The sequence below is a fragment of the Taudactylus pleione genome, unplaced genomic scaffold (assembly GCF_031769625.1).
Source record: "Taudactylus pleione unplaced genomic scaffold, aTauple2 ptg000136l, whole genome shotgun sequence".
NCBI lineage: Eukaryota > Metazoa > Chordata > Amphibia > Anura > Myobatrachidae > Taudactylus > Taudactylus pleione.
Window position 1 is genome coordinate 2,895,491 of NW_028284538.1, and position 15,829 is coordinate 2,911,319.

Here is a 15,829-nt window from a genome sequence, read left to right on the forward strand (position 1 = left end):
CTGGCCAATCGTATTCACCACAAGGCAAAACCCGACCCCCAGATAGTGTCGTCAAACAGGAATCGGCCAATCACGGGCCGCAGCGCAGGCAGCAGCTCTGGAATAGGACCTGGCTCACAGCCTGGAGTGGGCCTGATCACTAGGGGGAATGCAGACTCGGCTTCTGATTGGTTAGTCTGCCTGCATGCTCCGCCCACCCCGACGCAGAACGAGAATCCGTCACACGCCAGAAGGCGGTACCTGCCGACGCGTTCCCATTGGTCAGTCGCAGAAGAGAGGCCCCCTATGATTGGCCGGCCAACCTTGCAGAATGATGGAGGGTTTCTCGGGGCTTTTTGCTCCCTCAGAGCCGCCGGCGGCTCTGTCGTCTGGGCCGGGGTTGCCCACGGTGGTGTCCGGCGGCGGTGTGGGGTTCGGGGCAGGGAAGGCTCACTCTGTCTCCGGAGCTCCCAACCCCTCCGTGCCAGGTCCCCCACTGCCTCCACCCCCGTCGCTGTCTGCGGTGCCTGCTGGGGAAGATGCAGTCAGAAGGTCGCCGGGGGGTCCCTTCTATTTGCTCAAGGAGCTGCCCGGTGAGTGAGGGGGGTGGGAGTTGGTAGTGCAGCTGATGGTGCCCACCGAGATGTGACCTGTATAACCAACCCCTTATGTATGTACAGCTGCATTCCCATAATATATTTAAAAATGGCTGCCTCCACAGTCTCAGTGTCTGTGCCATATCTGCTCGAAAGGCAATTTACTAACATAGCTAATCCTCCAAGCATTGTATGTATGTATGTATGTATGTGTATGTATGTGTGTATATATATATATATATATATATATATATATATATATATATATATATATTTCTAATATTGGAGCCTGATGGTGTGATAACCTAATTGTGGCATGTACATGCAGTGCTGGTTTTAGGGGCCAGCAAACGCCTGGGGTGCTGCAGTCACCCTGTTGGCGCCGTCAAAGCTGACAGCGCCCGCCCACACTTACCTGCCGGTGGAGACTGCCATCACCTTGCCCTCTGTTGCCTGCAGCCAACTCTGTGTACATGTTACCCCTAATGTGCACAGCGTGTGCCCCTATCTCCCACTGCATGTGCTGCGCACATTAGGGGTGATGTACATATGCCTTTGGGAAAGAAGAGCATTGGGAATGGAGGAGGGGGGCAGGGCAGAGAGCAGTCTGAGAAGGGGTGGGTGAAACGGGGCTGGCAACTGAGGTTGCCCTGGCAGATGCTAGCTCCATAACTTCTAGTGTATGTATAGATAGACAGATACTAAATATATAGTATGTATGTCCAAGTGGTGCGGCACTCCTAGCATTCAATAAGGTGCAGAGACAGTGGCTCAGTATGTCAACGTTTCAGTGCCAAGTTTAATATTGCGGCACTTTCATCAGGACAAAGAATAACATAAATGGGCTTACAAATACCATGTGGGCGCTGAATGTTGGTCTCGGGACCGACATACACATTTATTAGGAGAGCAGGACCTTGTGTGTATATATTTTGTGATAACGTCGCTTTAGATTTTAAAATGCTGTAAATAAAATTTTTGATGTTTGAATCACAACTTGGGAGTGCTGTTTTCCATCCCTTAAGCTGAGTACACACGTAGCATTATTTTTAACGACGGAACAATATTAATATCGTTCAGTTTCTTCCCCAATACGATGAACGTTGGCCTTTGTTGTTCATCGCCCGAACCTGCTGTCCAAACTGACGATATTGTCAGGTTGAAGCATGTTCGGGGATGAGGGAGGGAGCCCGGCACTGAACAATATCGTTCTTGATGTTGTTCAGTGTTTGTGCTCAGTGTCGTTAACGACACTGAGTACACCCCTGCCGGGGACACACTAGACGATGTTGCTCATCTAGCGAATTGTCCCGTGTTTATGCAGCTTTACATTGCATCTACTATATCCTGGCACCCTTGATAAAATATTGCACACTGGAGTAACCATTTCCTCTAAACGTGTGTGTGTGTGTGTGTGTGTGTGTGTGTGTGTGTGTGGTAATCCATGTAGATGGCACTCCAAGGCTTAAGAGTGAACAGTGCATCAGTGCCCACTCCCTGGAGAGCGGAATACATTATATGTAGTCCTGTGGGCGGTACTCAAGACAGTTAAACAAAAGCCAGCAAGGCAAGTAACAGTAGTACACCTTATTCTGCACTGATAACCAAAAAGAGGTTCAATATAAATAACCCAAGATTATTTGGGAGGACTGCAGTACATTTGATGTAAATCATAAATTTAATGAAGGTTCAGAATAAAACAACCGTAAAATTCAAGTACAAGCATAGTTAAAACACATAAGATTAGGAATTCCTATATCATACCCTTGAAGGCAAGTGGTGTGTGCAAACTGATGGCGCAATAAGCCAAAGAAAGTCCGGAATTTCAGTCTAAGTTTACACACCACAAGTTTTAAGCCTTGCTGAGAAGAGTAGGTTCATGAATCCCAAGTGATAAGCTTGACATCTGCACGATGCATTTCGGAACAGCGTCCTTCAAGCACAGGGAAAAAAATGTATATATCTCTATCGGTACCAGTCAAACGTTTGGACACACCTTCTCATTCAATGGTTTTTGTTTTATTTAAATTTTCAACATAGTAGATTAATACTGAAGACATCAAAACTATGAAAGAACACATATGGAATTATGTTGTAAACAAAAAAGTGTTAAATCAAAATATGTTTTAGATTCCTCAAACTAGCCCCCTTTTGCTTGGATGACAGCTTTGCACACTCTTGGCATTCTCTCAATCAGCTTCATGAGGTAGTCTCCTGGAACGGTTTTGAATTAACAGTTGTGCCTTGTCAAGAGTCAGTCTGTGGAATTACTTGCCTTCTTAATTTGTTTGAGACCATCAGTTGTGTTGTGCAGAGGTAGGGTTAGTACACAATGGTCACCACTATTTGACTACTGTTGTAATCCATATTATGGCACCAACCACTCAACTCAGTAAAGAGAAACGACAGTCCATCATTATTTCAAGACATGAAGGTCATTCGATACAGAAAATTCCAAGAACTTTGAATGTATCCTCAAGTGCAGTTGCAAAAACCATCAAATGCTATGATGAAACTAGCTCTCATGAGGACCGTCCCAGGAAAGGAAGACCAAAGGTTACCTCTGCTGCAGAGGATAAGTTCATTAGAGTTACCAGCCTCAGAAACCGCTTCTTAACAGCACCTCAGATTAGAGACCACATAAAGTCTTCACAGAGTTCAAGTAGCAGATAAATCTCAACATCAACTGTTCAGAGGAGACTGCGTGAATCAGGCCTTCATGGTCGTATTGCTGCGAAGAAGCCATTATTGAGGATGAACAACAAGAAGAGAATTGTTTGGGCCAAGAAACACAAGGAATGGACATTAGACCAGTGGAAATCTGTACTTTTGGTCTGATGAGTCCAAATTTGAGGTTTTTGGTTCCAACCGCCATGCATTTGTGAGACGTAGAGAAGGTGAGTGGATGGTTCTGCATGTGTGGTTCCCACTGTGAACCATGGAGGAGGAGGTGTGATGGTGTGGGGGTGCTTTGCTGTTGACACTGTTGGTGATTTATTCAAAATTCAAGGCACACTTAACGCATCTGGTTTGCGCTTACTGGGACCATCATTTGTTTTTCAACAAGACAATGACCCCAAACACACCTCCAGGGCTACCTGACCGAGAAAGAAAGTGGAGTGCTGCATTAGATGACCTGGCCTCCACAATCACCCGACCTAAACCCAATTGAGCTGGTTTGGGATGAGTTGGACCGCAGAGTGAAGGAAAAGCAGCCAACAAGTGCTCAGCACCTCTGGGAACTCCTTCAAGACTGTTGGAAAACCATTCCAGGAGACTACCTCATGTAGCTGATTGAGAGATTGCCGAGAGTGTGCAAAGCTGTCATCAAAGCAAAAGGGGGCTACTTTGTTAAACAAAAATGTTTTATATTTTAGATTCCTCACTTTTTTTTGTTTACAACATAATTCCATATGTGTTCTTTCATAGTTTAGATGTATTTCGTATTAATCTACTATGTTGAAAATAATAAAAAAAAAACAAAAACTATTGAACAATAAGGTGTGTCCAAACTTTTGACTGGTACTGTGTGTGTGTGTGTGTGTGTGTGTGTGTGTGTGTCCTATAAAAAAAAAATATATATATATATATATATATATATATATATATATATATATTTTTTTTTTTTTTTTTTTTTAATCTACACAGAATAATGACCTTTTATTTGCCTTCTATTTCCAGGACTATCTGACCTCACAGGCAGCGTCAATCTTATACTGCATTATAATCTGGAACATTCCTTTGGTAAATTCTGTGGCAAAAAAGTCAAAGAAAAACTCAGCAACTTTCTCCCAGACCTCCCAGGTGAGCACAGGGTGATAGTATGGAACAGATGAGAGTAGGGGACCATCAGGTAAAGAGTAGCGGATGCAATTCGGAGCATTAATTTGTTTGAGGGTAGAGGAAGAGAGTATGAGAATAATTAATGACTATATCAGCGAAGCTCCTGTATTTCTTCTATCTTCTTTGTAATACCATATACAGTAAATGTTCCTTTTATAACTGAAAACTCTATTTGTGAGTTTGTACCTCATTAATCCCTATGGGTACAGCATCAACACTGATGCCTGTTTATGCTCAGTGTGCATTTGTTCCTTCACCATCACTTGTTTTGAATTGGAAATGCAACTATTTCTGTTGAGTAGATGCTCTCTGGCAGTGTGTGACTAATGCTACCTGCAACTGGCAACTCCTTTCCATGGGAAGGTTATCATTCAAGTCCTCTTCATATGCATCTGTACAATTGTGTTAACTTGAATAAAAAGTATTAAATCCCTGGGATGAAGACCACAGATAGTGCCAAGTCATACAGTTTTGCACGGCTGAAAATGTTGGCAGTTTCGGTCATCACTTAAGAATACTTGAACCCCCTCAGGTGTATGTATAACATGGCCAAGACTTCAACCAACTGCTTACGAGAGGATCTGTTCAGTGATGGACTCGACTAGTAGTAGACCGATGAGCACTGGTACGACTTCAAAAACAGAGATTCAGTTATACCACATCTAGGGGCCAAGTCCTTGGCAGCGAATGTTCCACATTACCAAATCTTGTCCCTGTAAACTGACAGCTGTGATTGTGAAAACAAAGGTTTCGCCACCTATCTCCAAGACTGGGCCCCTGGCATCCGCCACGAGAGGGCATCCTGAAAGTGTGAATTAGAAAGCTCTAAATCCTAAGTGTAATTATAAATGAGTTCCCTTGAGTCACCCCTTTCTCCTAAAATGATCAAAGGTCCAAGACGGAATCCTCTAAAGAGACCTGTGTGGAGGAATACGTGGAGGGGGGAGCCTCTCCCCACTGAAGGGACATAGCTGTGATTATCAGCCCTGTGATAGAAGACACAAGCGACTCTTCTATGTCTTGCCTCGCCCTATCTGTTTGTCACCCTACCAACTGGCGTGGACCCAGTCACATGAGACCCGTATCTGGTTCCGAACCGCTGTGTGGTTATTTTGCTCAGTGTCTGGAAAGTGCAGAATACCTTGAGAGAAACACAGAAGTTAAATACCTCAGGCCTTCAACATTAATAAAATGGGGAAAGTACTCTTGCCTAACTCTGTGGCTAAACATGTCAGTACTCAATATTGACAAGTGGTGAGAGTAACTTAATGTGATCTAGAGACTTAATAAAATGGGTAAATATTGTGACATGACGTAACAGCTGGAGAAAGTGATTACTCAACAGAAAAATGTTAGAGTACCATGACCATGTACTACAGTACAGTCTCCTAACCTGTCTGTACTCAACCATAAAAAGGTGCAAGAGTTTTGTGGCATAAACAATGGAGAAATATAGCACTCCACAGTAGTAAAATGAGAAATAACGTTCACTAAAAAAAAAAAATCTCTGCTCAATATCATATATGTCAAAGTGTTTAACATATGGTAATGGCTAAATACTATCGGCACTCATCTGTAATAAAATAATGGAGTGCATAGCGTGACAGAACAGACTAGCCAAATAAGGTCCATACTCAACAGTTGGTATCCGGATGAAGGGTCGACAGACAAAAGGTCGAAATTGTATAGATCGACACAAATTGGTCAAAAGATTGACACCCAAAAGGTTGACTTTTTTTTTTTTTCAAAAATGTTTAGGGTTAGGCACCAGGGCTAGGTTAGGGCTAGGCTGCTGGAGGGTTAGGGCTAGGTGCTGGAGGGGAGGGCTAAGCACTAGGGGCAGGCTTCCGGAGGGTTAGATTTAGGTATGGGTGAGGTTGCGTTAGGATTAGTCTTAAAATAGTGTCGACCATTTGTGTGTCGATCTTTTGTCTGTCAATCTCTTATATCACACCCTCAACAGCTGTATGAAAAGAGTGGCATGACATTGTGTAATAGCCCTATAAGGGTCACCAGTTACCTGGGGAGAGTAGCCTAACATGAAGCAATAACTAAATTGTATCCTTACTCCTCATAAATGAGAGTATAAAGCACAGCAGCTTTATAAATCAGCTCTCAACCACTTATAAAGGAGGGTATTGTGACTTATGCTGTAAGTGCCCCTCATTTATAGCAGTGACAACTAAAGGGCCACTTATAACTGTTGCTCCATGGAAACGTATGGTCTGGGATTACTTGTAAGCTAGATGCATAGTAATTTCTCACCAAGAGGAGTTGTTGTTTGCCGCTAAAAAACCCCCACACCAACTCACCCCTCCCTTCCAACCTAAAGTCCAGTCTAGAATCCCCATAGACCGGCTTGAACCAAGAGCAGTGCTTATTTCTCTCTAAAGAGGTCCCCACCCGACCACAATTCTCCCACCTCTTATCGGGATGTAGTCAGGAAGCCGATGGTCTAAATGCCGACTGCTGGCTTCCAGACTCTAATCCCGGCGTGGTTCTAATGACAGGCGTCAAAAACTCGACGCCTGTCATTAACCATACGCCGGAAGACCGACACCCGGCATACTGAACGAAGGTAAGCCACGGGGGGCGCGGACACCCCCGGGAGACTTGGGTTCAGGCAGCGGGGAATGTGGGGGTTAGGATTAGGCACTTAGAGGGGGGATTGGGGTGCGGCCGGCGGTAATACCTACTCTACACCCCTCTGATCTCCTGAGTTAAGCCTCTGCTCGCAGTGACTGGTGATCTTGGTGCTTGGGCTAAACAGCGAGATCCTTTTGTGTGTTGCAAAAAGTGTTTATGATTTTAATAAATTATGAATTATTGTTACAAAGAATGTAATAGTACAATGTCTGTCTCTTTTAATGTATTATTGTGCTATTTAGGGATGATTGATACACCCGGCTCCCAGGATAATAGCAGTTTACGCTCTCTCATTGAAAAGCCTCCAATCTGTGGGAACTCCTTCACTCCTCTGACTGGAGCACTGCTAACTGGATTCAGGCTACATGCTGGCCCGGTAAGACCCTCTGGGGTTTAGACTCTAGGTGCTATATTTACAAAGCAGCAGCTTTGAGGGGAACATTTAAAGTGGCATAATGTTAAGTTTAAAGACCGGCGTACTTTACACTTAATGCTGCTTTAAATTTTCACCTTGGCTTAAACCCACCAACAAGCGTCAGTTTACAAAATCCGCTACCTAGTAAATCTGTCCCTAGGATTGTTAAGAGATATGTGACTTTGATTTTCGATGGTGTATAACAGTGTGTCATTGATCAGTAGGCATGTTTGTCAGTCTGTTGCCTTTTAATTATAGCCATCATGCAAATGTGCATCCGAAAATCTAGTCATAAGAATCAAACCACCCCTGGCTATAATCATGTTGGGCACCTTCATTTCAAACGCATTCCTGAAACTCTGATGCCACATATCCACTACTTGACATTACTGGTCGATTACGACATCATAATAGTGTAATCGCTCAGTAATCTGGCACAAATCGTGCACATTAATGTCAGAAATGACCAGCGATGCGCGCTGCCGCTGGTCATATTTGACACCAATCATCGCTCGAACATGCTGGTCAATCTGCCGATAACGACAGATAGACCATGTTCAGGGATGATTGAGTAGCCTACACTGAACATTCAGTGTAGACACAGCATAGACTGTGAAACGACTGCACGATTACAATGTCTTAATCTTGCAGTCGTTTCACAGTCTGCTAGTGGATGTTCCCCTTTACATGTCTAAGGGGAAGATTTACTTACCCCTGGGATGTAGTGCACAGTCTTTTCACTAGGGTAAAGTGCCGGTAACTGTTCACTTATAAAGGGTCACCAGCAGCCCAGAGGAGGCAGTCACTGCTGCAAGCAGACATATGTATTAACTGTTGCTCGCGAGTTGATGTAATTATCCAGGAGAAGAGACCTTGTGACACTACCTGCGGATAATTGAATCATCTGGACCCAAATGTGTCAGATGCTGTTTTATAGCATCACTTGTGCTTAGGTTTCTTTTTTCATTCATCCATAAACTATTATAAGTAGCATCCTCTGTTGCTTTTGGAGAGTTGGACTGGATGTATAGATTTCTTGGAGTTCAAGGGCTTGTATTTATCAGCACTGAACTTTGTTATGGAGAGGAGCCCTTCCAACAGTATGCATGAAATTCATGTTATCTTAAAGTGAAATGATGGGTCTGTCAGCAGGAATAGAGAGAGGTGTCGGAGCAGTCCTCAGTGTGGCAAGGAAATCCTATATATATATATATATATATATATATATATATATATATATAATATTATACACTCTTTATCTCAGCGTATCCTACCTTGGTGAGACCCTCTGATAGGGGATGACTTGCATGGTAAAGCTAGATTTTTGGTGAAATGCTTTCAGGTTATCTTTATAATGTTGGGAGCTTATAACTTTAACTCCTGGATTTTCCATTTCCCAGCTCCCAGAACAATGTCGTTTAATGCACATACAGCCTCCAAAGAAGAAGAACAAAAAACACAAACAGAGCAGAACACAAGAGCCGGCTCCCCCAGGTCTGTATAGTGTTCATACCACCCGTCTCTCACATGACTATTGTATACGTGTTACCGGCTAACTATCCTTTTATCTGTCCCAGAAACCCCTTCAGATTCCGATCACAGGAAAAAGAAGAAGAAACAGAGAGAAGATGACCCGGATAGACAGAGAAGGAAGAAAAAGGAAAAAAAGAAAAAGAAGGTGATGGCACAATGTGGTCCTTATGTGAAATGGTCATGAGCTATGCAGTGGTCAGGAGCTATTCAGTGTATAGGAGGAACAGCAGTGGTCAGGAGATGTTCAGTGTACAGGAACAGCGGCGGTCAGGAGCTGTACAGGAGGAACAGCGGCGGTCAGGAGCTGTACAGTATAAAGGAGGAACAGCGGCGGTCAGGAGCTGTACAGTATAAAGGAGGAACAGCGGCGGTCAGGAGCTGTTCAGTGTACAGGAGGAACAGCGGCGGTCAGGAGCTGTTCAGTGTACAGGAGGAGCAGTCTGGCGATGCTCTGGGTAGAGGAACAGCGGTCGGGAGTTAGACATGTCCGTTACACTAAATAAAGGGGGTAATGTATCTGTACTGATTTAAGGGTTTTTGGAAGTTGTGTAAGGCAGTGACCTTCTATAGGCAAAATTCTTGGATTGAATCTAATATCCTCAGATACAAATGATACTGGATATGATCTGTGAATCCTTATGTGAGGATCTCATTAGAGATGCTAAAATATTATAATGATGGAGTTAAATAAAATGTTTCCCAATTTTAGAGCTGAAAGTTTAAATGTTATATTTAGTTGTGTTCTTGAGGGGAATAGAAGTGTCTTTAAAAAGACTAAAATTAGGGAGAAATGTGTATATTTGCTGTATGCAAAGCTGTACGTATACTGTGATTGCCATCGTCATCTGGGTGCACTTGCATCAGACTACACTTTGTGCAAATGCCTATGACTATAAGACACACACACACACACACACACTACTTGTACGTATTCTAGGTCTTTGTCAATGTACTCGGGTCCCTAAAGGGAAGAAAAATAAAGGAATTTAAATGGAAATAAAGCATAGAAAGACATGCGGCTTTAAGTTTAAAAAAAACATTTTATGTATTTTTTTTAATACCAAAAATAAGTCTAAGTACAAAGGTTTATACATCTAACTTTTAATCTATGTGTCCTGATTGCGTCCATACAAGAGTCGCAGTTGCGATTTCAGACACCTGAGAACTGTATTGAAAATGTAATAAGTGTTCCTGGGCGATGACGGGGAGGTGTCTCTGCGCATGCACGGAGATGGTCTGTCTATGTGGGCGCGACGCCGTTGTGTTGGTGAAAATGGCTGCATACACCCAAAGACGCACCAATCTGTATTACAGTGACTACGGATGCTGAAAGTGGCTGTCTCAGTCCTGGCACATTGGGACGCATGGATGAATACAAATAGAAATACTTTGTAGCGGCAGCTGCATAAAGTTGCAGGCGGGCAACCGCCAATAGATGCAGCTGCGGGTGCATCTGCCTCCACCTTTGAATAAGACCCATTGTGAGCACTTGGTGCACAGGCTTGGGTAGTGCCAATATACCTGGTGCACAGGAAGCTGCCCATTACTGCCTTGGCCTCGCTGCACTAATCTGCGCACATCTTTGGCACTAAGGAATAAGGTGGCTGGTAACATTTGGTTATGAAATCTCCCACAGCTACTCGGTAGTATTGGGGTATGTGACATTGGCACAGCCACACACTGCACTATAGAATAACCGGTCATTTATACATAACTGTATACCAGTATTATACATATATTTTTATGTTTGGGAGTCAGATTTTTTTTCCTGTGGGGCTAAATCCTGTTAGGACAGGGCAGCTATATTACATGTGCACCGCGGGGCTTTGCACATACTGTATATTCTGATTGGTAAATGATAGACTAGGTGTGACACTACTGATTGGGTTTCTCTGCCTATTTCTCTTGCAGAATCGCCACAGCCCTGAGCACCCAGGAGCAGGAAGCTCACAGAGTGGATTGCGCTAAGAGCTCCCCCATATTTGTACATATGTCTTCTGTTACTTTTTATAGAGTTAGTTCTTTTTAATAAAGCTCCCCCCTTCCTCTTCAATGTGGTTGTGTATGGATGTTCTTCTCCCTTTGTATGATGTGAGATGCACTTTATAACAGAGTAGAATTCTTTCCCAGGTTTTCTCTTGTACCCTTTATATTTTGACAGGCAGCTCTGTACTGTACGCTTTGGGTTACTTGTGGTATATGATATGAGAATTAGATCATGGGTGGTACATTGGTGCAGTCTGGCCAACTGATTGTGCAGAATTGGCCATGACACCTCAGCTATTTACAGACCTTGCCATACACCATTATAATTAGACAATATATAACAATTATTTGAAAAAGATGTAATATATTTTTTAACCAAATATACTGGGAGATGGACCAAACACTAAAAATAACCAAGGTAAAATAACTAGATTGCCAAATATGTTATTAAATATAACATGTAAAAGCATAGAGTTGATGGCTCTTATAGCTAGATAATACTTTGCACAAAATTTCTTTTTTACAGTTCTCAACCTGTAGCAGTTTTGTTATTTGTGCCTTGTATCCCTCGTTCTCAGGGGTCAGAGACATTCTGCACTGCTTCCAACAATGAGTACTTTGTATGATCTATGTATAGGCTAGGCCACTGGTTCCCTAGGCACCCTAATCATTCAGGTTTTGTGGATATCCATGCTTAAGCACAAGCAACTTAATTGGTACTTCCGTTTGTTTTATCTGTGCTGATATCCTTAAAACCTGGGCTTTGAGTGCCTTGAGGACCGAATTTGGTAACCACTGAGCTAGACAATAGACAGGGTGCCAGTGCATGCTGCAATTTAGGCCTGATTCAGAGATGTATGCTAATCTGAAGTTTACGCAGTTGAGTGGTAATCTGCACATGCGTAAATCCGTTACCATAGTCTCTCGCAGCGACTGTTTTAATGCAGGGTGATTGACTGTCGGGCATTGTTTGGGGAAGGTAACGGGGCAGTGGCGGCAAAGATGCTGCTTCTTTGCACGCAGTCACTTGGATTTGCAAAGCTGCTAGTAGGCTTCTCGCATATGTCTGCGACCTTTGAATATTCTCTCCTAGTTGCTGCGTACAACAGCGACTGCATTAGCGTACATCTCTGAATCAGGCCCTTAGACCGAAGTTGCTGCAATTCACTGTGTGTGTGTGTATGTATATGTGTATATAATATATATTATACAAACACAGGTGCATAAATATTGGGACATTGACAGAATTTTCATATTTTGGCCTCTATTCACCACCACAATGGCTTTGAAATGAAACAAACAAAATGTGCTTTAACTGCAGACTTTCAGATTTAATTTGAGGGTAATTACATCCAAATCGGTGAACGGTGTAGGAATTACAACTGTTTCTATATGTGCCTCCCACTTTTTAAGGGGCCAAAAGTAATGGGACTATCAACTCAAAAGCTATTTCATGGACAGGTGTGGGCTATTCCCTCGTTATTTCATTATCAATTAAGCAGGTAAAAGGTCTGGTGTTGATTCTAGGTGTGACATTTGCATTTGGAATCAGTTGCCGTCGACTCTCAATATGAGATCCAAAGAGCTGTCACTATCAGTGAAGCTAGCCATCATTAGGCTGAAAAATCAAAACAAACCCATCAGAGAGATGGCAAAAACATTAGGTGTGGCCAAATCAACTGTTTGGAACATTCTTAAAAAGAAAGAACCCACCGGAGAGCTCAGCAACACCTAAAGACCCGGAAGACCACGGAAAACAACTGTGGTGGATGACAGAAGAATTATTTCCCTGGTGAAGAAAAACCCCATTCACAACAGTTGGCCCAGGAGGTAGGTGTATATGTGTCAAAGTCAACAATCAAGAGAAGACTTCACAAGAGTGAATATAGAGGGTTCACCACAAGATTTAAAACATTGTTGAGCCTCAAAAACAGGAAGCCCAGATTAGAGTTTGCCAAACAACATCTAAAAAAGCCATTACAGTTCTGGAACAACATCCTATGGACAGATGAGACAAAGATGAACTTGTACCAGAGTGATTGGAAGAGAAGAGTATGGAGAAGGAAAGGAACTGCTCATGATCCAAAACATACCACCTCATCAGTGAAGCATGGTGGTGGTAGTGTCATGGTGTGGGCATGTATGGCTGCCAATGGAACTGGTTCCCTTGTATTTATTGATGATGTGACTGCTGACAAAAGCAGCAGAATGAATTCTGAAGTGTTTCGGGCAATATTATATGCTCGTATTCAGTCAAATGCTTCAGAACTCATTGGACGGCGCTTCACAGTGCAGATGGACAATGACCCGAAGCATACTGCAAAAGCAACCAAAGAGTTTTTTAAGGCTAAAAAGTGGAATGTTATGCAATGGCCAAGTCAATCCCCTGACCTGAATCCGATTTGAGCATGCATTTCACTTGATGAAGACAAAACTGAAGGGAAAATGCCCCAAGAACAAGCAGGAACTGAAGACATTTGCAGTAGAGGCCTGGCAGAGCATCACCAGGGATGAAACCCAGCGTCTGGTGATGTCTATGCGTTCCAGACTTCAGGCTGTAATTGCCTGCAAAGGATTTGCAACAAAGTATTAAAAAGTGAAAGTTAGATTTAGGATTGTTTAGTTTGTCCCATTACTTTTGGCTCCTTAAAAAGTGGGAGGCACATATAGAAACTGTTGTAATTCCTACACCATTCACCTGATTTGGATGTAATTTCCCTCAAATTAAATTAAATCTGAAAGTCTGCAGTTAAAGCACATCTTGTTTCATTTCAAAGCCATTGTGGTGGTGAATAGAGGCCAAAATATGAAAATTCTGTCAATGTCCCAATATTTATGCACCTGACTGTATATGTGTGTGTGTGAGGAAAAAAAATATATATATATATATAGAGCAAACATTAGCGGCACTCACAGGACTGGATAATGAAGACTCGTGACTCCAATATGTCACAGTTCAACGTGTCAGTTCGAGGACTTTAATCAAGGAATATATATATATATATATATATATATATATATATATATATACACACACACACACACACATACAGTGGGGCAAAAAAGTATTTGGACAGCCACCAATTGTGCAGGTTGTTGCACTTTAAAAGAGGGGAGGTCTGTAATTTCCATCGTAGGTACACTTTAACTGTGAGAGACAGACAGAATCAGAACAAAAAATTCCGGAAATCACATTGTATGATTTTTAAACAATTTATTTGTATTTTCTTGCGGAAAATAAATATTTGGACACCTACCAACCAGCAAGAATTCTGGCTTTCACAGACCTGTTACTTCTTCTTTAGGAAGCTCATCTATCCTCCACTCGTTACCTGTACTAATGGCACCTGTTTGAACTGTTTAACTGTATAGAAGACACCTGTCCAAACCCTCAAACAGTCAGACTGCAACCTCTCCACCATGGCTAAGACCAGAGAGCTGTCTAAGGACACCAGGGACAAAATTGTAGACCTGCACAAGGCTGGGATGAGCTACTCGACAATAGGCAAGCAGCTTGGTGAGAAGAGATCAACTGTTGGCGCAATTATTAAAAAATGGAAGAAACACAAGATCACTGACAATCTCCCTCGACCAGGGGCTCCATGCAAGATCTCACCTCGTGGGGGTATCAATGATCTTGAGAACGGTGAGGGATCAGCCCAGAACTACACGGGCGGACCTGGTCATTGACCTCAAGAGAGCTGGGACCACAGTCAAAAAGGTTACCGTTAGTAACCCACTACGTCGTCATGGATTCAAATCCTGCAGCGCCCAAAAGGTTCCCCCGGCTGAAGCCAGCACATGCCCAGGCCCGTCTAAAGTTTGCCCGTGACCATCTGCATGATCCAGTGGAGGATTGGGAGAATGTCATGTGGTCAGATGAGACCAAAATAGAACTGGTATAAACTCCACATGCCGTGTTTGGAGGGAGAGGAATGATGAGTGGCATCCCAAAAACACCATACCCACTGTGAAACATGGGGTGGAAACATCATGCTTTGGGGATGCTTTTCTGCCAAGGGGACAGGACGACTGATTACAGAGAGGATGAATGGGGATATGTATTGTGACATTTTGGGGAAAAACCTCCTTCCCTCAGTAAGAGCATTGAAAATGCAATGTGGCTGGGTCTTCCAGCATGACAATGACCCCATTCACACCACCCGGGCAACTAAGGAGTGGCTCCATAAGAAGCATTTCAAGGTCCTGGAGTGGCCTAGCCAATCTCCAGACCTCAACCCAATTAGAAAATCTGTGGAGGGAGTTGAAAGTCCATGTTGCCCGGTGACAGACCCAAAACATGACACATCTAGAGAAGATCTGCTTTGAAGAGTGGGCCAACCTGGTCAAGAACTACAGGAAACATTTTACCTCTGTAATTGCCAACCGAGGTTACTTTACAAAGTATTGAGTTTAACTTTTTGATTGTCCAAATATTTTTTTTTCCGAAAGAATATACAAATAAATTGTTTAAAAATCATAGTGTGATTTCCGGAATTTTTTGTTCTGCTTCTGTCTCTCACAGTTGAAGTGTACCTATGATGGAAATTATAGACCTCTCATCTTTTAAAGTGCAACAACTTGCACAATCGGTGGCTGTCCAAATACTTTTTTGCCCCACTGTGTGTGTGTGTGTGTGTGTGTGTGTGTATATATTTATTGCTACTTCAGGTTCCATAGGGTAGCCACAGGATACCTTGGGGTATATGTGATGGCGGCAGACATCGGGCACCACATAGTTACGTTTTCAGCCTCCCATGATGCACTGGGGTCCCTCTTCTATACCCCGCCCCCGGGCCAAGGCAAATCAGTTTCGTAGGTGCCCCGCTCT

General features: G+C 43.1%; 1 protein-coding gene across 1 annotated transcript; it reads left to right on the top strand.

Annotated features, from left to right (window-relative positions):
- The first annotated feature begins 233 nt into the window (after positions 1-233).
- Positions 234-11,065, top strand: MED19 (mediator complex subunit 19). Its single transcript, XM_088473559.1, has 6 exons — positions 234-572; positions 4,257-4,379; positions 7,307-7,440; positions 8,880-8,973; positions 9,057-9,157; positions 10,924-11,065. The coding sequence occupies exons 1-6, from the start codon at positions 311-313 to the stop codon at positions 10,978-10,980; spliced, it is 771 nt and encodes a 256-aa protein (XP_088329685.1). The 5' UTR covers positions 234-310; the 3' UTR covers positions 10,981-11,065.
- Positions 11,066-15,829: the final 4,764 nt, after the last annotated feature.

Bases quoted from the DNA above. Each gene is read 5' to 3' on its own strand.
- MED19 (XM_088473559.1), top strand. From the start codon at position 311: ATGATGGAGGGTTTCTCGGGGCTTTTTGCTCCCTCAGAGCCGCCGGCG. The intron at 573-4,256 runs GTGAGTGAGGGG...TTCTATTTCCAG, and splicing joins TTTGCTCAAGGAGCTGCCCG to GACTATCTGACCTCACAGGC. The intron at 8,974-9,056 runs GTCTGTATAGTG...TATCTGTCCCAG, and splicing joins ACAAGAGCCGGCTCCCCCAG to AAACCCCTTCAGATTCCGAT.